The 24161-nt window shown below is 42.1% G+C and overlaps 1 protein-coding gene across 1 annotated transcript in view; it reads left to right on the forward strand.

The window, feature by feature from the left end:
- The window catches only part of LOC126194652 (muscle-specific protein 300 kDa), a 607158-nt gene that overhangs the window by 159755 nt on the left and 423242 nt on the right, over window positions 1–24161 (forward strand). The window contains exons 3-5 of the mRNA XM_049932837.1: window positions 3735–3830; window positions 5554–5637; window positions 12753–12845. Of these exons, the coding sequence (XP_049788794.1) occupies window positions 3735–3830; window positions 5554–5637; window positions 12753–12845 (273 nt within the window). The remainder of the gene's footprint in view (window positions 1–3734; window positions 3831–5553; window positions 5638–12752; window positions 12846–24161) is intronic.

Genomic DNA, 24161 nt, shown 5'->3' on the forward strand with positions numbered 1-24161 from the left:
CTGGCAGATTAAAACTGTGTGCCGGGCCGAGACTCGAACTCGGGACCCTTTTAATCTGCCAGGAAGTTTCATAACAGCGCACACTCTGCTGCAGAGTGAAAATCTCATTTTGGAAATATCCCACAGGCTATGGCTAAGCCATGTCTCCGCAATATCCTTTCTTTCAGAAGTGCTAGTTCTGCAAGGCTCGCAGGAGAGCTTCTATAAAGTTTGGAAGGTAGGAGAAGAGGTACTGGCTGAAGTAAAGCAGTGAGGACGGGGCGTGGGTCGTGTTTGGGTAGCTCAGTTGGTAGAGGACTTGCCCGCGAAAGGCAAGGGTCCCGAGTTCGAGTCTCGGCCCGGTACACAGTTTTAATCTGCCAGGAAGTTTCATAACAGCGCACACTCCGCTGCAGAGTGAAAATCTCTTTCAGGTACATGCCTGTCAGAACGAGTCGGAAGTCGATAGCGGCATTATTGTTGCTTATCGAGATTGTAGTTTATCGTTTCGCGACATTGCGATGGTTGGGATTGCACGACTGTCTTGCGAATATGGATTCAGTGGGTTCAATTGGGCCAACTCAACTTCATGGCCCCGCTTGACTAGCACCCGAGAGGACAGACATATTATTGACTTGGCCGCATGTCACATAGGGTTAGTGCCAGAATTTTACGGCCCGAAAGTGCCTGTAATTGTTCATAACATATGAAGTATCTGTCTCTTAATAAATTTTGCTTGCATAAAGCATAGCTCTTTTCACTCGCAGCGCCGGCCGCTGTGGCCGAGCGGCTCTAGGCGCTTCAGTCCGGAACTGCGCGACTGCTACGGTTGCAGGTTCGAATCCTGCCTCGGGCATTCATGTGTGGGATGTCCTTAGGTTAGTTAGGTTTAAGTAGTTCTAAGTTCTAGGGGACTGATGACCACAGATGTTAAGTCCCATAGTGCTCAGAGCCATTTTGAACCTTAGGTTAGTTAGGTTTAAGTAGTTCTAAGTTCTAGGGGACTGATGATCCCTGATGTTAAGTCCGATAGTGCTCAGAGCCATTTGAACCATCAGCAATTTAAGCTGCCCTCTTAGGCTGCTGCCTAGCCACGCACGCGGAAATCGCAACATATTTGGAAATAAACAGCCAAAATCTTTTTTGAAAGAAATTTCCGCCATTTGACTGTTAATTGCTCATTTATTTTACACATTCATGATTTCGGCTTTATTGTAGCCATTCTCAAGTGCTTGTTTGAATTTTCAAATATGTCTGACATGTCTGGGACATGTTATCGCAGAAGAAACTTAATTCTGGTCTTATGGACTTGTTGTCATATTATTGGATAGAGTACATATCAAAGATATATATTATGGATGACATTGTGGACAGTGAGTAACCATTAATACAAAGCATGGCGTATTTAAGAGCTAATATATTCCTGTGATTTGCGTTCTTCGCTTCTGTTCATCAACTGACTTGGTCAGTTAATTTACGTAACTGACGAACGATAACGTGTCACAGACACGTAATAAAGCTGAAATCATGATTGTGTAAAATAAATGAACAATTAACGATCAAATGACCGAAGTTCTTTCGAAAAATTCTGTATGACTGTGGTCCCCCACAAAGGAAAGATCGTCAGCAGCCAAATATTTATTCCATTCTTCGTTTTGTAATCAAACAGAAGTCACAAAATCGAAGAAACTCTTTCCTCAGAGAACGGGGATTTATATGTAAATAACGTTGAATATTGCAGAACTTACTTATATTAATTCACAAGAAAGTTCCAGAATGTGTTAAAAATGTTAAAATGAAAAGATATTAGCATATAGTGGGATGCGAATCTACTTTCTTCAACTCTGTAATCTACGCCCTACGCCCAAGATGTGACATTTCCGTGGGCTCATATTGATGAAGCGCCACTAACTCACATTTAATTATAAGAGTGATGTATTTGTGATAAATCTTGAATGCGACATTGCCTTGAAACGGCGTACTGTAAGTTATAATCTAAAACGGCTAAGTACGCCAAAGTCAATATGGAGTCTACCGCATCGAGTGGCACGTCATTTTGACATCACTTCCGAGTGAGTAGTAGTCCTTGGCCCTAAATGGAAGTGGTATAATTCTGTGGTTAACATATGTGTCACGTACCTAGAGTCACAAAATGGGCTTGTTTGCCGCGAGACAAATATCCATACGGACAATGCGAATTGCTACATCTGGAGCACCAGAGCACGCAACACACAGTCATTGTTGCAGCTTTCCTTGATGCGGCAACAGGTAGAAACGATAATTTTGGTGAAAATATGTCGTGGAGAAACAGCGGTCTGGCGAAAAACTACTTTACAAATTGACAGAAAGAGGCTCGACCGCAAAAACATTTATTTCGTTGGCAGCCTGTTACGGTCAGTGTTTGACCATCCTCAGACCCTCATATCATAATAGTAGGCGGTGGCGGTGAATGGAGCGGGTGTTGTAACTCCACGAACGTCAACTGCAGTTGAAGCACTGCTTCCTAAGGAAGTGTGTTGATTATATCATTGTTCGTACTCAATGAACCGTAGGACTCACTCGTCGCACGGTTACAATCATTCTTCTTGACTTTGTGTACATTATCGTACATAAAAAAGGGGAACATTCACAAGGCAAGGTATCTACCGCATAACCGTAAAATTCATTTTCCAGGTGCTTTTTGGTTAGCGCTATGTGCCTGAAACATTTAAATGTCGAAATCTGTTTTCTTAAGATAGTAGGAGGTCTCCTATCAGTATTTGTTTACCTGATGTTCTACGTATTTACATAGCAATGCCTCCGATTGAGAATGTCTTGTTGTGCTCAAATACAGACTTCCGAGAGACTGGCTGTACTCCCGAATTTCCAAGTAATTAAGTCAAGTCACCATCAGTGGCCTAACTCACGCTTAACAGCAATGCCAATGTGTACCGAGAAAATTGGCTCTGAGCGCTACGGGACTTAACAGCTATGGTCATCAGTCCCCTAGAACTTAGAACTACTTAAACCTAACTAACCTAAGGACAGCACACAACACCCAGTCATCACGAGGCAGAGAAAATCCCTGACCCCGCCGGGAATCGAAACCGGGAACCCGGGCGCGGGAAGCGAGAACGCTACCGCACGACCACGAGCTGCGGACCCGAGAAAATTACTGGGGGTGGCGGCGGAACGGTAAAAAAAAAAGTCTATTAACTGCAAATTAGAAAGCGTGTGAAAAAAGTGCTTTCATTAATTTTTGTTTGAGCTGTAATTTCTGGGTAAATTCCCTGCGCATTAGTTCAGCGAACAGCAGTACCTCTCGACACAATGAAACCATTAACAATGAACGAGACAAAATATCAAAGAACACCCCTCACACAAAGTTGAGATTGAAGAAAGTTAATATTCCTATTTTAGAAATAACGGAAGCTTATTATATTCAGGTAACATTCGAACAAGAAAAGCCCACGTGCTTTGCAGTCCTTTTCTTTAAATCAAACCAAGAAATAATACAAACCAATGAGAAGGTTGATACTGCTTATTTCCCAAAATCCTTTTTCGGTCAGCCACAAGTAAATGTTTAAGGGATCCACATTTTGTATGTTATACACGCATATATGATTAGCTAAAGTTCCATTACATTCTTCATTTAAGATACACAGTGCAACAAACACCGTGCACCGAATAGTCTGAAAACACAGAAACAGTTATCTATTTATAACTATTGTAAAAACGACAGTATTCTTGTACTCATGTAATTATGTATTTTGCAGCGAGTTCCACCGCTAAGGATAAACGACTTGATCGAGGACCTGAAGGATGGAACGAAACTTCTTGCGTTGCTGGAAGTCCTGTCTGGAGAGAAGCTGGTGAGTTCATTCCCTATTCGTTATGTCAAAGGAGCTTGTGTGGATATGGTGTTCTGAGTACGTTACACAGGGGACGGCAGTTTGTTACACCAGGGTCGGTCTAAAATCGCGTAAGGCCCGTGTGTTACTGTTGGCAATGGGATACATGATTTATTTATTTTGCAGTCTTGTGTATGTAAATAAACGAAAGCAATAAAAAATACCACTGATAAACTGCAGGGAACTAATTAAAAGAAATGTAATCACATGTCCGTACTTACTTTACGCGACCAGGTCCAGAGGAGAGCGCACAGCTTTAACGCTCCTCTTCCATTGGATTCTATTTCCTGCTTTGTGTCAGCAGTCACCCTCTGTGCAGATACGCAACAAGTCCTCAGGTCATCGGTGTTCGTCCATCCGTGCGACATGACCTGTCCATCCACACAAGTCGTTTAATTTTCATCACACCTACAATATTTGGGCTGTTGCAGTCTCACACAGTTCATAATTATGCATGATGCTCTATTCCCCAGGGATTCCATCTTGTACTGGGCCACAGATGATCTTACTCAAATCTTTCCGTTCGAAAACGAGAATCTGATTTTGTCCATTATTTTTTTTTAAGCCTGCGACTGTGAAAACAATGGGTTTGCTTATAAATAACTCTTCTCCAACCAGTCACGATGTTCTTTAATTCATACTTCACAAGACGCGTTTCGGAAAATGATTCCCATTTTCAAGTGTGTATTCCTTTGTACTATGCCAATTTTACGTAATGTTTTCCATGAGTGGGGTTCTGCTTTGTTTTGTTAACTTTACTGCAATATACAAAAAACGCGCAATTTCAAGTTATTTATCTACACCTACATCTATATGATTACTCTGCTATTCACAATAAAGTGCCTCGCAGAGGGTTTTTTATGGTCCATAACTGTAAGTACAAGTTCTTCCAAATTTCGCCACTACCTACGTATAAAAATCGATAACTAACCAAAAATTGCGCTTTCTTATGTATTGCATTAAAGCTAGAAAAACAAAGCAAAACCTCACACATCGAAAACATTGCTTAAAAACGACGTAGTACAGAGAAATACGCACTTGAAAATAGGAATCATTTTCCGAAACGCGTCGTGTAAAATATGGAAAAAAGAAAATCATGACTGGTTGTAGAAAATTTATTTATAAACAAATCCATCGCAAACGAGAAGATTATTAAAGTATTTTTTTTTTTCGGACGCTCCAAGTTTCATAACCTTGCACTACGGGTTGGTCCTGTGTTCCGTACAGCTATACTCTAAAATTCCTTGACAGACTGCTAGATTTAAAAAGCTGACGGAGACTGAAATATGATCGTTTTCCGCCTTGAATCCTAGTTTTCACCTCTACCTCAAACGAATGCGCTCTCTTTAAACGTCACCCCCAAGTATTTAAAATTATGAACCCTATTGCAAAACCGTGTTCCGAATACCAGGAGCTGGAGAGCGTCTCTTGAACAAGCATGAATCCTGCTCGTCAGGATGATTACATATTGAAATTGACTACAGTATTTATATAGCTACAAAGAAGAATTAACTCTGGCTCTTGGTATATAGAATCTACATGTTACGAAATCCTGCTCTTTGACGGCTTGAACTACTTTCTCCTGCATTCGTACAGGTCAAAATCATTTGTTAGTGCAGCATCAGTTATGAATATTTTTAATGTATTTCAATGCCTATATCTAAAATAGTGTAATTGTTTTCAGCCCATGGAGAGGGGACGCAACTTGAAAAGGCCACATTTCCTTAGTAACGCCAATACTGCACTTCAGTTTCTACAAAGCAAAAAGGTAATTTATTAGAACATACTTTATATAATTATAGGAATACATTTTTACTACTTCTGTAACCTATGGTGTGTGTGTCCTTTATTTCTCTACCAACGAAAACTAACTTAGTTCAGAGAAAATTATTTTCTACACGGAAACGGCGTGTTATAACATACGGTCCCTGAGAGATGGCCAGTTTTTCATACATATCTATCTGAATGATACTTAGTCTCAAACTCAGCTCTAATTTTTTATGCCTAGGCATGTGACGAAGTGAAAGTTTAGTTTCTTCTCGAGATTCCCGCAGTCAGTTAAAAAAGTTGGAATGTCATATGATGAAGCTGTAAATTGATTTATGTTATAGCTTCCATATCTCATAAATGAATGTTGATTACTCGTGCTCTACGAATAACGTATCAGCAGCCCTCATTGCTGATAAAGATCTTAGTTACGAATTACTATTCTTAATATTCACGTAAATATTCGATTTTGTCTGAGTATAACGTTTCCCCGACGCGGTTAATACATGATACAGTTTCAAGAGTGCAGCTGAACTGGCGATTGTATCTTTACGCATTTAAATCCAAGCAGCACATGAACAAGATAACCATCTGTGACAGCTAGGTCAGCAGTCATACGGGCAAAAATGGAAAGGTCAGCTCTGCTGAACATCCCGAAACATAACATCTATTCTTTCCACGGGCAAATTTGCTAGCTACTGCGTTCGTTGATATTCGGGAGAATGTTTTTTGAACAAATTCTGCTCAGTTATGATGCCACAATATAGTGTACAAGTTTAATGAAAACTACATTGTTGTTGGGAGAATAGGACGTCCGTGAGATGCAAACGAACAGCAACACTAGGCGCTTCAGGGCAGGCTAAAAATTTGTGTCGTGGGCCATTTCTCTCCGTTAGCCATTCCCCGTATTATTTAATAGTTCTCTTGGCTATCGGTCAAATGAGAGAAGCGGGTTCACGATTACATTAAACAGGGTGATAATTATTGAACTATATGAGAAAAACGTAAGTTAGTTACAAACTACGGAGTTCACACATTTTATTCAACATGTAAACGTCACTGCAGTAATTCGGCTTTAGGTTATGACATGTTCGGTATGCCTGCCGTCATTGGCGATGATGTGGTGCAGACGAGCAGCGAAATTCTGCATGACCCACTCAAGTGTCGGAATATCGATGCTGTCGATGACCTCCTGAATGGCTGTTTTCAGCTCCGCAATGCTTTTTGGTTTATTGCTGTTCACCTTGTCTTTAATATAGCCCCACAAAAAGAAGTCGCATGTGCTTAGATCCGGAGAATATGGCGGCCAATCGAGACCCATGCCAGTGGCCTCTGAGTACCCCAAAGCCAAAATGCGGTCCCTAAAGTGCTCCTCCAGGACATCAAGCAATCTCCCGCTTCGATGGAGTCGATCGAGCTCCGTCTTGCATGAACCACACCTTGTCGAAATCTGGGTCATTTAGGAGAATAGGGGTGAAATCGTCTTCCAAGAGCTTCACATACCGTTCCGTAGTCACCGTGCCATCAAGGAATATCGCACCGATTATTTCGTGACTGGGCATTGCACACCACACAGTCACCCGTTGAGGATGAAGAGACTTCTCGATCGCGAAATGCGTATTATCAGTCCCCCAAATGCGCCAGTTTTGCTTGTTGACGAACCCATCCAAATGAAAGTGGGCTAAACAAAACCATGCGCATACTAATTTCCATCATGCCCCGCGGCCACGCATTCAGTTTGGACGTCCTAACGCAAACCGTTCAGAAGTTATGATGATTTTAACTCACATAGTTCAATAATTGTCACCCTGTATGCAGGCGATTCTTGAATTTTACCGTGTGCCTGAAACAGACCTATGCACTGCTTCCTAAGATAAGGGAGATCTATATTTAACGACATTCATGAAATTATAGAAGTGACCCTATGGAATTACAGTTTATTAATTCTTGAGACAATTAGATGATCGCCAATCTGTCTCATCCGTACGTAGACAGCAGTCACTCCGTCTAGCCACAACGTAAAATTTTACTTGAAAAGTACGTTCTGAAGGGTTAAACTGACTTGCAGACACAAAGTATAACTTTTCCCAACATTCAACAATATCAAATGCCAGTTTGTGACTGTTGAAACATCAATGTGGCATTAATTACGACATCACACGTGATATTCGGAGATGTCACTTCCACTTACAACTTCCGACTCCCTACAAATGTATTGACAAAACTTGTTCCACAATTATTACAGAATTATTTCCTCCGTTAACGGAACTCCTCCCAGAGTGAAGTTTCCCTCGGTTCCTCTTCTGCCGAAGTGTGCGCCAGCAAATGGGGCGACTGACCGCTTGTTAGCGCCAACAGTTACCTGCAGGAACCTGCCAGAAGGCCAGCGAAATGATATCCACCGGGAACAGCTGTTTGTAATCGGTTAGTTACAAGGGAAGCTACCATCGCACCCCTCTCAGATTTAGAGGCAAAATGACCCAGTAGATAGCTGGTCACAAAATGAACGCATATCAAGCACGAAAACGGGAATAAAATGTACTCAACTGTGTAAAAAGAAATAAGATCAAAAGAGTGAACGGTCCAAGCTCAAGGTATGCAACATCGAGCGAAATTGGTAGCCATGCCGTCGTGTTTATGAGGTCACGGGGTTGATTTGGGAAGGGGAAGATCCATGTTCAAATCTCCCTCGTGATCCATGTTTTTTATTTCACAAAATTATGAACTGTCCGTCCGATCATTGACGTGTCTATTCGGTATATTCAAATTTGTGTCTCTGTTGTGGTGTAAAGCCCGTTTGCAACAGCGAGGTGTAAGGAAGGCATCTCCAGACGTACGTACCTCCTATTTGTTCTACACAATTACCACATCCTATGAGTCTTGAGTTTTGTTTTCGAAGTTTTGACTCTTGAATTCATTTGTTGTAACATAGTTTACACCAGTTTATTTGTTGTTTCCATTGCTGTGAGAGGTCTATGCAGCGTCTCGCCTACTCTCACTCACTGTTCATCGCATTTACTCGCGACGGTAATACATTTTTACCTCATGATTCGTATTCTATAACCAATGGATAATATGACAATTACCGAGACCACAGAAGGAGAACAGACACGTCCATGACCGGACGGAAAGTTCATAATTTTATGGGGAAAAAATGGGACACGAGTGGGATTTGAACATGGATCTCTCGTGGTGCAGTCCAACACAGTAATCACACACTAGTCTTGAGTCTTATTCTTCCCCCGACAGTCCACTTCTTGAGATAGGACTGTTCACTGTTTCTATTTTGCTTCTTTTTCACTGTTCAGTACACCTTCTTCTTGTTTTCATGCTTGAAATGTGTTCAGTTTTTGAGGGGCTATCAAATGGGCCCTTTTTTTACCACTAAATTTGAGGGGGTGGGGTTTGCGATGGGCAGTTTCCCTAGTTAGTTGAGACATATCGGAAATGGTACCTTTACATCAGTGTGCATTGTGCCTGGATGGCTCAGTCGGTAGAGCACTTGCCCGCGAAAGACAGAAGTCCCGAGTTCGAATCCACTTCCAGAGTTTTGACTGCTAGGAAGATTCAAAACAGTGCACATTCAGCTGCAGAGTGAAAACTCGATCTGGGAACGGTAACATGTTCAGGCCAAGTGGAAGCTACCCATTTAGACACAGCACTCCTCAGTAGTATGGAGCCGCCTTAAGGTGGACGCACACTTGACGGAAGATTCTACTCTGCAAATGGTGGCACTCACACGCGCCGTCAACGGAACGTCAACGACACGTCACGTCACGTCACGGTTTCTCAGGAAGAGTGTATCGACGGGCCGAAGTGTAGCCTACTTGGTGAGTATCTGCCACATTAAGAACACAGTGTGAACTATACGAAAGTATTCCCCACTGACTGCTATTGCGAAAAGATCTTGAAATGTACTAGAAGGAATACATTCCAAAATAAAAGTTACATGCCTTGTTCAATGTGATTTACTCACGATTTTTCCAGTGGAATAGCGAAAAGGAAAATTTGGAGTAAAGCTGATGCGTCATGCAGAAGTTTAAAATAAGATTTGTAATAAGGACGAACCGCAGGTAGCAGAAATGGATGCAAAAATCGTTCAAGTACACACAACGGCAAGTCCAGACATACCGTAGGCAAACCATCAGCTTCTGTCGAGGTGATACTAGACGCCTAAATCTTGAACTTCTCTTCGTAGTTTTTATTTGTGTCTTGCTTAATGGGTAAAAAAACTGTTGTGGCCGGCCGGGATGGCCGAGCGGTTCTAGTCGCTACAGTTTGGAACCTTGCGACCGCTACGGTCGCAGGTTCGAATCGTGCCTCGGGCATGGATGTTTGTGATGTCCTTAGGTTAGTTAGGTTTAAGTAGTTCTAAGTTCTAGGGGACTGATGACCTCAACAGCTAAGTCCCATAGTGCTCAGAGCCATTTTTTACACAGTGTGAAATATTTATAGAACGACGACTCCTCCTTTCCAGCTCCTTGTAGGGAGTGTGGAACTCTCCTTCACAGTCTCGATTTTTGAACGTTTTTCTAACTCAGACTCTCTTTGTTCTCTGTTCTTATTATAAAGTGCAACAGCAATCATTGCAGACTGCTTTAAACTAAATTTCGGCATTTTGTGACGATCTACCACGAACTACTAAACAGCGCCTCTGGTGACTGTTTTTTGAACCAATTTTAACGTCACGACGTTCTTTCGACGTTGTAGTGCCCCATTCAAAAACGTGACGGTTACGAGACGGTGGCGTTCCGGCAAGTGTTAATTCACCTTTATGTCTTTTAACAAATTTATCTATGACCTCTCGAGATTCCACACTTAGCCTTGAAGTCATTTCCAAGCAGCTATCCATGAGATGCGCTTTGTCGAGTTCTATACCGACAATAAGAGTACTCTTGTAGATATTCTCCTGAAACACATTGGCAAATTACAACTTTGTACCAGACTGAGACACGATACTGAAACCTTTGCCTTTCGCGCGAAAGTTTCAGATCAGCGTGCACTGCTCTGCAGAGTGATGATTCATTCTAGAAACAGCCCCCCAGGCTGTGGCTAAGCCATATCTCAGCGATGTCCTTTCTTTCAGGAGTCCTAATCCCGTCAAGTTTGCAGAAGACCTCCTGTGAAGCCTGGAATGTAGAAGATGAGGACTGATCGTGGGTCGTGCTTCGATAACTCAGCCAGTAGAGCAGTTTTCCACGAAAGGCAAAGGTCCTAGGTTCGAATCCTGGGCCGGCACACACTTTTAATCTGCCAGGAACTTTCGAATCAGCACACACGCCGCCGCACAGTGAAAATTAATTCTGGAGATTTTCTCCACCTGTATTCCATACAAGCTGAACAACGGTAAATTGAGTGCCTAGGTAAAAACAGTACTTCCTGCAATGAATTTGAATGTTATATGATGCCGTAGAATTTTAGCCAGATACCACTGCTCGAGAATATAGAATGATCGGATACATACTATTTTTGATGAGAGATACACTTATTCTCGAGGTGTCACAGTACAACCTGTACTGTGGGACGATCGAAAGGGCAGTTGCGCTCAGACGGTGCTATCCCTCACTACCTTTATATGTATTTCAATAGAGCAAATGTCGTTTCTTTCTTTTCCTCTGAAACTGAGGTCGGTACCAAATTTGTTATGTTTTGTGTAAAGAATGTTCTCTGAGTTAAGGAATCATTATGTAAAAGGTGTCTCTCCTCAGAGAGTGTTTCGGCAGATATTTGCAATTCTGTTTTTGCAATGCATGGATGGAGATGACTCAAACAAATACGGCACATTGTATGTTTCATGCGATGTCCACCGTCAACAGAAAACTTCATTTCGTTTCCCGTTAGAAACAAAATTATTTTTAAAGCGGAATTTTACGTGCCAGTTCGACAGAGCTGTTCCAAATTAGCCTAGTGTGATATTCGTTTTATATCGTTTCGGTGTTGACAGGGACAGAAACTTCAGCAGCAACTGAGCAGCGCTAATGCATTGCAGTGCCAGTAATTTCGGATGGCTTTATCGAATGGACACGAAAAACTCCAATTTAAAATTTATTTTGTTTATGAATGGAAACAAAAAATGGTTCAATTGGCTCTGAGCACTATGGGACTTAACATCTTAGGTCATCAGTCCCCTAGAACTTAGAACTACTTAAACCTAACGAACCTAAGGACATCACACACATCCATGCCCGAGGCAGGATTCGAACCTGTGACCGTAGCAGTCGCGCGGTTCCGGACTGAGCGCCTAGAACCGCGAGACCACCGCGGCCGGCTGAATGGAAACAGACCATGGCAAACCGAGCGGTGTGGCGCACTGGTTAGCGCACGGAGCTCGCATTCGGGAGGACGACTGTTAACACCCACGTCCGGCCACCCTTATTTAAGTTTTCCGTAATTTCCCTAAATCGCTTCAGGCAAATGCTGTATGGTTCCTTTGAAAGGACACGGCCGACTTCCTTCCCCACCCTTCACTAATTCAAAAAAAATGGCTCTGAGCACTATGGGACTCAACTTCTGAGGTCATCGGTCCCCTAGAACTTAGAACTACTTAAACCTTACCCTAAGGACATCACACACATCCATGCCCGAGGCAGGATTCGAACCTGCGACCGTAGCGGTCGCGCGGCTCCAGACTGTAGCGCCTAGAACCGCTCGGCCACACCGGCCGGCTTCCGTAATTCGATGGGACATATGAGCTCACTGTTTGGTCCGCTCCCTCAATTCCACCAACCAGTGCAAGACGTCACCTGAAAGATGTGATGAGTGGTATTTGGGTGTTTGCTTAGAATGACTCCAGCTACATATCACAGAAACAAAATTCAAAACTTTCGCCGAAACACCAGAGAAAAAGCGCTCAACGACTCTTGGTAGACGATATACTGCGTAGAACAGCAAGACTATTGGTTACAATCAGCACATCTGTCATCTGATTGAATTTTAGTCTATTAGATGGATCAGTAGATCAAAATACAATTATATAAGCCTTTTTTAAATTAATGGTCCAAATATAAGCAATCAATCGTTGGCTATAATGTTTTACCATTGTATATCAGTGTCAGTTCCTTATTTTTATGTTAAATAGTTATATTTTTTGGTCTGAATTTTGGATTATTGTTTCAGATAAAACTTGTCAACATTAACTCATCAGACCTAGTAGATGGTCGACCGCCCGTTGTCCTTGGTCTTATATGGACTATCATTTTATATTTCCAGGTAAGGTTTCTTCCTGAACAACTTATTTTTACTAACAAGCTTACTGATATGCTACGCCTGAAATTCCGTTAAAAGAGAAACATAGAGAAGCATAAAAATAGCAGATGATAACCTGCATCGCAAATGGAAGTGCAGCACTATGATATTCCTCAGAAATATAATTCCCACAGAAAATTAAAGTAAATTGGCAGGTCATCTAAGATATACAGTTAATACTTTGTTCACTTTGTTCTTAGTTGATTTTCTTGGTCTGCACATCACACAGGAATAATTTAACAGGATACTACATTTTTATAACCTTGTAGTAAAATTTGACGCTGCTTTCCTTAAATGGTAAGAATTCACTTAGCAATGTCTAAACGTCTGTATAGAAAGTGCTTTGTATAATTTCCTTACCTGCGTCATATTTTCCCACTAAACATTTGAAACAACTTATTATTATCATCAATTAATAGGATAGAATAAACATAAAATAGATTTAACTCATTCTGTGAATGTACATGTAATGGTTTTGTAACTGTAGTCAAATTACACTGACGATAAAGAGATTTGTTTCTAATACAAGCTTCGTTATAAGGAGTTGAAGGTGGTGAGTTAAACTGCTACATTCATGTCAGCTATTTATGCATGGTTTCTTTTATAATGACATTTATTCGATTGACGTTTGAGCATTTTTATGGGTGTTACAATCCGTCCACTAAAGCGTCAAATCTTTTCATAATTTTCAGCTGTAAGTGCATGTATTCACCTTATACACACAGTGCTTATAAACTGCTTGGAAAATGCATGTTAAGAGTTGCATGACAGAATGTATCAGGACGCAAATACGCAATATAGAAGCCCACAGTGGTTTCTCGATAAAAACAAAAAACGGCAATGACAGGCCCTCTTCCGGCTTCAGTATCAACCACCGAGGTCGGCCAGACGGTTTGACACCAATTTATCTATACGATCTCTATAAACTGAATATCACTGTATACCCCGATCGCCTCGAAAACAAAATTACTTCCACATTGACAGAAATACAACTATCGTTTATAGCGTTTAATTTACTTCAGATCACGCGCTGTGAACTTTAACGTTAAGAATCACGTAATTGAGAGCTATGTAAATGCACTATCTCACGGACGGAAACAGGTATCACAATGAGGATACCGAACCCATACTACAATATATCTTCCATAAGCTCTACTTCATGCTTTCAGCAGGTTTGAAAAAGATGTATCTACTGTATTGCAGTTAGAATATTATAATTATATACGCCATAAGCTTAGACCACATTAAATTAGAATGCTGCTTACAAGGATAAACATTTACCTTCTTTTGTGCTTTTAAGTATCATATTTTACAACTGAATGTTTCATTTGTGTAAATCAAACCTGTTTCACTTTTTCATGCCAGGCGTCTTCAGTGTTCTATAATATACAAGAAAATTATTTTATTATTCATATTTTGGTAAGAGAACTGTAGTGATTCTTAACATCTCATGTTATTATCTAAATATTTACGACCATATGATAGTAATTTTTTTACATTTAATCATCTTTACGTCCTTTTCATGTATCCATATGATCCTCTGTATGTAATAGATGCATGTAGTACAGGTTTTTTCCTATTAATAGGTCACATTTAAATATTCCACTCCACATATTCTTATCATATGCTTTAGGGCTGGCAGGGATCATAGGAGTTGTAGAGGGTGAGAACAGAGTGAATTGTTGTCTTGGGGGTGGAGGGAGGCATGGTGCTGAGGCTGTCTCTCTCTCTCTCTCTCTCTCTCTCTCTCTCTCTCTCTGTGTGTGTGTGTGTGTGTGTGTGTGTGTGTGTGTGTGTGTGTGTGTGTGTGGAGGGGGGACGGAGTTTGTAATTTTTTATCTTTATGCTTTTTACTTATGGTAAACACAATCATACAGTTGTAAATAGTTACGTAATAAAATGAGATGCCAAGAATAACTCAGATCTCTTATCAAAATATGTATAATTATATAATTTTCTTGTGTACTGCAGACCACTGAAGATCATTAGCATGGATAGGTGGAACGTGTTTGGTACACACTGATAGAACATTCAGTTAAAAAAGATGGAATTTTTTTCTTATCAATATAATCAAGCAAAGTTGAAGTAGCAACTGAAGAGAAAGGTCTGCAAATATTGACAATTTTTATCCTCCTCATCTTTATTCATCTTGGCTATCTGAAAACCACTTCAGATTGATACATGGTAAGATTCCTAACCTTTTCAACTGAATAATTAGTTTTGAGGCATTGTAGCCATTTGTAATGATCAACTCTTTAAATGGAATTTTGCTATTTGTTGCCCCCCAGAATAGCATATGTTGATGAGACCAGTTCAATGCACACCTTTCTCGTAGACCTAACAAGAAATCACAGAGAAATGTGAATGTAGGGATTTTTGTACCGTTGCGGCAGTTGAAGATCCACGGCATGAAAGTTTACATTTTCCTCCAAGGAAACTTGCACCACTTTGTTAAGTCGCAATGTTATGCTTTTGCATTAGACTTTACAGAGGTTTAAAGATGTTTCGTACAGAGAAAATATTATATCGCTAGAAAGTCGTTCAGTCGGCATTAAGATGAGAGAATTAATTTCTTTTTACCTCTCACAGTGACCAACAAATGGTCTGTTATCAATGAGAGCATCTGATGCGCGCAGAGTAGAGTTTCTCAGTGACAAAAGTATTAATTTGCTGGATAAAATTTATTATTTTTTGATGAAAAATTATTTCTTCTGTTTGTTTTACATACATGGTGTTACAAAAAGGTACAGCCAAACTTTCAGGAAACATTCCTCACACACAAATAAAGAAAAGATGTTATGTGGACATGTGTCCGGAAACGCTTTAATTTCCATGTTAGAGCTCATTTTAGTTTCGTCAGTATGTACTGTACCTCCTCGATTCACCGCCAGTTGGCCCAATTGAAGGAAGGTAATGTTGACTTCGGTGCTTGTGGTGACATGCGACTCATTGCTCTACAGTACTAGCATCAAGCACATCAGTACGTAGCAACAACAGGTTAGTGTTCATCACGAACGTGGTTTTGCAGTCAGTGCAATGTTTACAAATGCGGAGTTGGCAGATGCCCATTTGATGTATGGATTAGCACGGGGCAATAGCCGTGGCGCGGTACGTTTGTATTGAGACAGATTTCCAGAACGAAGGTGTCCCGACAGGAAGACGTTCGAAGCAATTGATCGGCGTCTTAGGGAGCACGGAACATTACAGCGTATGACTCGCGACTGGGGAAGACCTAGAACGACGAGGATACCTGAAATGGACGAGGCAATACTTCGTGCAGTTGACGATAACCCTAATGTCAGCGTCAGAGAAGTTGCTGCTGTACAAGATAACGTTGACCACGTCACTGTATGGAGAGTGCTACGGGAGAACCAGTTGTTTCCGTACCGTGTACAGCGTGTGCAGGCACTATCAGCAGCTGATTGGCCTCCACGGGAACACTTCTGCGAATGGTTCATCCAACAATGTGTCAATCCTCATTTCAGTGCAAATGTTCTCTTTACAGATGAGGTTTCATTCCAACATGATCAAATTGTAAATTTTCACAATCAACATGTGTGAGCTGACGATCATCCGCACGCAATTGTGCAATCACGTCATCAATACAGATTTTCTGTGAACGTTTGGGCAGGCATTGTTGGTGATGTCTTGATTGGGCCCCATGTTCTTCCACCTACGCTCAATGGCGCACGTTATCATGATTTCATACGGGATACTCTACCTGTGCTGCTAGAACATGTGCCTTTACAAGTACGACACAACATGTGGTTCATGCACGATGGAGCTCCTGCACATTTCAGTCGAAGTGTTCGTACGCTTCTCAACAACAGATTCGGTGACCGATGGATTGGTAGAGGCGGACCAATTCCATGGCCTCCACGCTCTCCTGACCTCAACCCTCTTGACTTTCATTAATGGGGGCATTTTAAAGCTCTTGTCTACGCATCCCCGGTACCAAATGTAGAGACTCTTCGTGCTCGTATTGTGGACGGCTGTGATACAATACGCCATTCTCCAGGGCTGCATCAGCCCATCAGGGATTCCATGCGACGGAGGGTGGATGCATGTATCCTCGCTAGCGGAGGACATTTTGAACATTTCCTGTAACAAAGTGTTTGAAGTCACGCTGGTATGTTCTGTTGCTGTGTGTTTCCATTCCATGATTAATGTGATTTGAAGAGAAGTAATAAAATGAGCTCTAACATGGAAAGTAAGCGTTTCCGGACACATGTCCACAAAACATATTTTCTTTCTCTGTGTGAGAGGAATGTTTCCTGAAAGTTTGGCCGTACCTTTTTGTAACACCCTGTATATTATGTCCTTTACAAACTGGAAAAAATCGTGATTAAAACAATTCATGAAATAAATTAAACAGATTGTGAACAAGAAACAATGGAAACATTGCAGTATCTGTCGTCGCATTTCTGTTGGTGAATTTTTTTTAAAAATGTACGTTCAAAGTGAGAACCTTCGCATCGTGATGATACTTTCGTACACACTGCTTTACCTATGAACTCAACTACTATCAGCAATCTCGAGTAATTGCTTCACGTGCAGCAGTCCTGTGATGTTGGCCAAAGTCGTTGTAACCTCTCTGTTGAAATCATGATTTACGTTATCGCAAAGGAAGAAGTTTAAGGCCGTCCTTTCTGGTGATCACGTTGGATACGTTTGAATAGGACTGCTCCTTCCCACCAAAACGTTTGGAAATAATAGGTTTCATGCATGCCTTGCCACTGAAAAATTATGGGCAGGACACACATTGCGTTGAAATCTTATCATTTGATGAGTTTTCAAGGGCAATTTTTCTAATAGGAAGAATAAAAATTTATAGAAAAAATGTATGTACATTTCCCCGTTCAACGTGCAATCACTAACTGCCTATCATATATTGTCCGATTAGTCCGATTACCGCATATTGATACCCGCTGTCGTTGGTTGAACATCTAAAGCCAATGCTAGTTTTGTGTAGGCGCGTAGCACGTGGCTTTCAAATTTTCATTCCTGTGATTTGTGAATGTGGCTTCATCGGTAAACAATACTTTCTGCACAAATTACGTCTTGCAAGAGAACGATGTTGAAAATCACTGTACCATTGACGTAGAGGAATATGGCACGGATGAAGACTCCGTATTATTTAACGAGAACTGAATTCGGATTTAGTACAGCAGCAGGAAGAACCACTAGCCTGCAGCTTTGTTGGTGGCTGTACTCCTTCGCAAATTGTCTTCGGGAAAAACTTTCAGTCTCCCGCAGTCTTCTGACAGTATTAACGAAGGTGGGATGAGTTGAACATCGTCCACTTGCGAAGCCCTTTATTCATTTTGGCAATATTTGCTATAAATTAAGAGAATGTCAATCAATTCTTCGTTGGTAGTTGAAACTGAACTCCTGAAAATGGTTTATGCATTACTAGCAATTCGTCTCTGTGGATGTTATACAAGAAACATAGTCTAAATGAATTGCAGGATTCCTCATAACAGACCTAATCTACGTAGACAGTGGTTCCACGGCAATACCGTTAACTCCTCCAAAGACCAATACAAAGCTAACGATGTATATCTTGTTTTTTGTAGACCATTAAGTGCTCTTTTAATTCAGAATGCCGAGAAGAGTTTTATTGTATCTAATTCAAAAAGCATTCCAAGTGCCAAAAATAACGAGAAGTGGGGAAAACGCAGCAGTAAACTTGTTACAGACATTGCCCACGAAGTAACGGATTACTCTTGAGAAATAAATGTATTTGTATGCTTTGGATAAAAGCTCACACGGTCACTTTTTGTATAAAGAAACAGTAGACTAGCTGAGCAAGTAAGCTGCTGCACCTGGAGCTTACCATGATAACCAGTGATCTTTCACCGACTAGCTACTAGCTGGCCGTTGTGGCCGAGCGGTTCTAGGCGCTTCAGTTGGGTACCGCGCCGCTGCTACGGTCGCAGGTTGGAATCCTGCCTTGGGCATGGATGTATCTGATGTTCTTAGGTTAGTTAGGTTTAAGTAGTTCTAAGTCTAGGGGACTGATGACCTCAGATGTTAAGTCCCATAGTGCTTAGAGCCATTTCAACCAATTTTGTCTACCTAATTTAAGTAAATATGGAAGACATTAAACGTATTCGGAACTGCGAATATGGACAACCATGAGCTGTAGATCGGAATGACGACAGGGAAAATTTGTGGCCAACCGGGATTAGAACCAGAATTTCCCACTTATCGCGAGCGGGTGTGGGAGCACTTGCGATGGTAAAAGAGGGACCGGTGCTGATTAATTTTAAGTAATTACATAGATGATCTTACACGAGCTATTTCTGACCACTTTTCGGTATGTAGGGACCCTTTTACTCACCAGGTATCGCGCAGCCATATCAGGGGAGCGTTCTATGCTGTCTTGTGCTATTTTGAAATTGACGTTCGCTACATAGCGAAAAATTACTGACTATAAACGCTGAGTGATCCCATTCCCTTCCTTGATCAGGACATGATGCTGCAGCTATAATGCTGCGAAAACGGTCGTGCCTGTAAATACGAGGCCTGTTCAAAAAAATTCCGGAACTATCACCACAAAATTTTTCTACGCTTATCTTTTACTTATTGTGCATGGCCTCCTTCGTAATACTCTCCTCCACAATTACACTACTGGCCATTAAAATTGCTACACCGCGAAGATGACGTGCTACAGACGCGAAATTTAACCGACGGGAAGAAGATGCTGTGAAATGCAAATGATTAGCTTTTCAGAGCATTCACACAACGTTGGCGCCGGTGGCGACTCCTACAACGTGCTGACATGAGGAAATTTTCCTACCTATTTCTCATAAACAAACAGCAGTTGACCGGCGTTGCGTGGTGAAACGTTGTTGTGATGCCTCGTGTAAGGAGGAGAAATGCGTACCATCACGTTTCCGACTTTGATGAAGGTCGGATTGTAGCATATCGCGATTGCGGTTTATGGTATCACGACATTGCTGCTCGCGTTGGTCGACATCCAATGACTGTTAGCAGAATATGGAATCGGGGGCGGGGGGGGGGGGGGGGAGGTCAGGAGGGTAATATGAACGACGTGCTGGATCCCAACGGCCTCGTATCACTAGCTGTCGAGACGACAGGCATGTCATCTGCATGGCTGTAACGGATCGTGCAACCACGTCTCGATCCCTGAGTCAACAGATGGGGACGTTTGCAAGACAACAACCATCTGCACGAACAGTTCGACGACGTTTGCAGCGGCATGGACTATCAGCTCGGAGACCATGACTGCGGTTACCTCTGACGTTGCATCACAGACAGTAGCGCCAGCGATGGTGTACTCAACGACGAAACTGGGTGCACGAATGGCAAAACGCCATTTTTCGGATAAATCAAGGTTCTGTTTACAGCATCATGATGGTCGCATCCGTGTTCGGTGAAATCGCGGTTAACGTACATTGGAAGCCTGTATTCGTCATCGCCATACTGGTGTATCACCCAGCGTGATGGTATGGGGTGCGATTGGTTACACGTCTCCGTCACCTCTTATTCGCATTGACGGCACTTTGAACAGTGGACGTTACATTTCAGATGTGTTACGACCCGTGGCTCTACCCTTCATTCGATCCCTGCTAAACCCTACATTTCAGCAGGTTAATGCACGACCGCATGTTGCAGGTCCTGTACGGGCCTTTCTGGATACAGAAAATGTTCGACTGCTGCCCCGGCCAGCACATTCTCCAGATCTCTCACCAATTGAAAACGTCTGGTCAATGGTGGCCGAGCAATTGGCTCGTCACAATACGCCAGTCACTACTCTTGATGAACTGTGGTATCGTGTTGAAGCAGCATGGGCTGCTGTACCTGTACACGTCATCCAAGCTCTGTTTGACTCAATGCCCAGGCGTATCAAGGCCGTTATTACGGCCAGACGTGGTTGTTCTGGGTACTGATTTCTCGGGATCTATGCACCCAAATTGGGTGAAAATGTAATCAAATGTCAGTTATAGTATAATATATGTGTCCAATGAATACCCGTTTATCATCTGCATTTCTTCTTGGTGTATCAATTTTAATGGCCAGTAGTGTAATATACAGCTCCCAACGCCGTTTCTACTTCCGGCTTACAAACTAACTTACGGTAAAGACAACACACACACACACACCCATGCCCAATGGCGGACTCCAATATGCGACGGGGCAAGCCGCGCAAACCGTGCAAGGTTTTGCAGAAGCGCCGTCTCCGAATTTTCTTTTATCTTGTCTATCCTTGCAAATATTTGTCCTTTCAACAGGGTTTTCAACTTTGGAAATAAAAAAATTCCATACCGGCCAGGTCTGAAGTGCACGGAGGATGAGGCAGCACAGTGATTTCGTTTTTTATGTACGGGTGCGTCATCGTGATGCTTGAGCCATGAATTGTCTCGCCACATTTCAGGCCGTTTCCTTCTCACATTTTCTCACAGACGTCGCAACACATCCCGATAGTACCATCGATTAACAGTTTGTCGCTGTGGCACGAATTCATGATAAATTAATCCTTCAAAGTCAAAGAAAACTGTCAGCCTGGCTTTGATGTTTAACCTTACCTGACGAGCTTATTTTAATCTTGGAGAACCTTTCCCGATCCATTGTGAAGATCTAGCCTCGGTCTCAACATTATAACCGTAGATCCACGTCTCAACACCGGTTACGGATCTCTTACGGAACATCTCGTTCTCATTTGCGCGATCCGAAAGCTCTTCACAGATTGCGAGGGGAAGGTCTTTCTGATCTTGACTCAAGAGGCGTGGGGCGAGCTTGGCGGCAACATGATGCATTCCAAGATGCTGCGTCAGGATTTCATGACATGATCCAACTGAAATGTTACATTGTTCTGCAATCTCTCGGACAGTCAGTCTTCGATTGGCACGAACAATTTCGTTGACGTCCGTCACATGAGCATCGTCGGTAGACGTCGAAGGGCGTCCTGAACGATGTCATCTTTAACTAACGTCCGGCCATTTTTAAACCGTCTGAACCATTCACTGCACCGAGTACGGCGTAAGCACTCATCACCGTAGGCTTTCTCTATCATTAAGTGTGTCTCTTAAACGTTTTCTTCAGTTTCACGCAAAATTTAATGCAGATGCGTTGGTCCTCTAACTCTGCCAACTCGAAATTCGCAAACTATACAACATGACGTTCTACTCAATACAACACTGAACAATAACTAATACACACACACAACAATGAAACTTCCTGCAGTTACACAACACAGCAGTGTGCAGGGATACCAACCGCACTTCGCTCCAACACAAAATGGTTCAAATGGCTCTAAGCGCTATGGGAGTTCACATCTGAGGTCATCAGTCCCCTAGACTTAGAACTACTTAAACCTAACTAACCTAAGGACATCACACACATCCATGCCCGAGGCAGGATTCGAACCTGCGACCGTAGCAGTAGCACGGTTCCGGACTGAAGCGCCTATAACCGCTCGGCCCGCTCCAACACACCATTGGCACGAAATTACGAATGTTCCGGAATTTTTTAACAGACCTCGTGAAGTGCTTACACCTGAAGCCGTTTTATCTTCAAAATAGTACATCCAGACTGTGGTTGCCAAGACTACAAAGTTTTCTTGATCTTCAGATGCATAAAACAATTTTATTTGGTAACATAACGTGCAGTCAGGCCAGTCAGTGCAGGAGTTCCAGTCACTGCATGTTGGCGGAAAATGTTTCCGCTGAGCAGCCGCACGACAGGAAAGCCAAGTACTCAGTTGGCTGTGTGTTTTACCAAATACAATAATTTCATACTTCTGAAGGTGGAGCTCTCTATGTTGATTAGGAGCCCTCTATGTTGATTTATCCTATTTTATAACTGACACCAGTGCACGACACACGTTCGCGATAAGTGGGAAATTCTGATTTTGAGATCCCGAAAGCGGTCGTCGTTTCAATAAGTAATTAGTGTAACTAAATGAGTTATCATGGCAGAATTATATCAACAGAAGTGATGTCTAAATGACTAACTCACGATGCGCGAGACGCCATATTGATTTTGACGTATTTAAATATTTTGTATTATAACTTGCAGTATGCAACTGCGCCTTGAAGATTTATCGCGAACACGTCACCCTTATAATTTAACGTCAGTTAATGATGCATCAACGATATAAGCTTTCAAGAGATACTATGACAAATGGCGTATAAGCGGCGTCCCCCAATTCAACCAACCTAGTGGCGTCAGTGCAGTAACTACAGTGGCAGCTCGAACTAACAACTATAAACAGCAGATGTGCGTACAACTAGTCAGTTGTTAGTTCAATCAGTTGTACAAGCGACGTCCCCCAAATCAACCAACCATATGACGTTAGCGCAGTAACTACAGAACGCAACTTTAAACAGCAGATGTGCATTCGACCAGTCAGTCGTTCGTCCAATCAGTTGTGACCCGGTAGTGCTAACAAGGGAACCTCCCCATCGCACCCCCCTCAGATTTAGTTATAAGTTGGCACAGTGGATAGGCCTTGAAAAACTGAACACAGATCAATCGAGAAAACAGGAAGAAGTTGTGTGGAACTATGAAAAAAAAAATAAGCAAAATATACAAACTGAGTAGTCCATGCGCAAGATAGACAACATCAAGGATAGTGTGAGCCCAGGAGCGCCGTGGTCCCGTGGTTAGCGTGAGCAGCTGCGGAACGTGAGGTCCTTGGTTCAAGTCACTCTTGAGTAACAAGTTTAATTTTTTATTTTCAGACAATTATCAAAGTTCAGGCACTCACACATAGTCAACTTCGCTCTCCAAAATTCCAGGACATGTTCAGATTTGCTTGGACATATGCAGGATTTGACGGTCTACACACGGAAAAATTTGAAAACGTTAAAAACAGATGTTTTGACAGAGCACAGGGAAAACTGTGTGACTGTGAAACTGTTGCATTCATTTGTTGCAGTTTATGTGACAAACTCCTGTTTTCATCACTTTTTTGGGAGTGATTATCACATCCACAAGAAAACCTAAATCGGGCAAGGTAGAAGAATCTTTTTACCCATTCGCCAAGTGTAGAAGTTAGGTGGGTCGACAACATATTCCTGTCATGTAACGCACACGCCGTCACCAGTGTCGTATAGAATATATCAGACGTGTTTTCCTGTGGAGGAATCGGTTGACCTAGGACCTTGCGATCAAATGTTTTCGGTTCCTATTGGAGAGGCACGTCCTTTCGTCTACTAATCGTACGGTTTTGCGGTGCGGTCGAAAAACACAGACACTAAACTTATTACAGTGAACAGAGACGTCAATGAACGAACGGACTGATCATTACTT

The sequence above is a fragment of the Schistocerca nitens genome, chromosome 7 (genome assembly GCF_023898315.1).
Source record: "Schistocerca nitens isolate TAMUIC-IGC-003100 chromosome 7, iqSchNite1.1, whole genome shotgun sequence".
Taxonomy (NCBI): Eukaryota; Metazoa; Arthropoda; class Insecta; order Orthoptera; family Acrididae; genus Schistocerca; species Schistocerca nitens.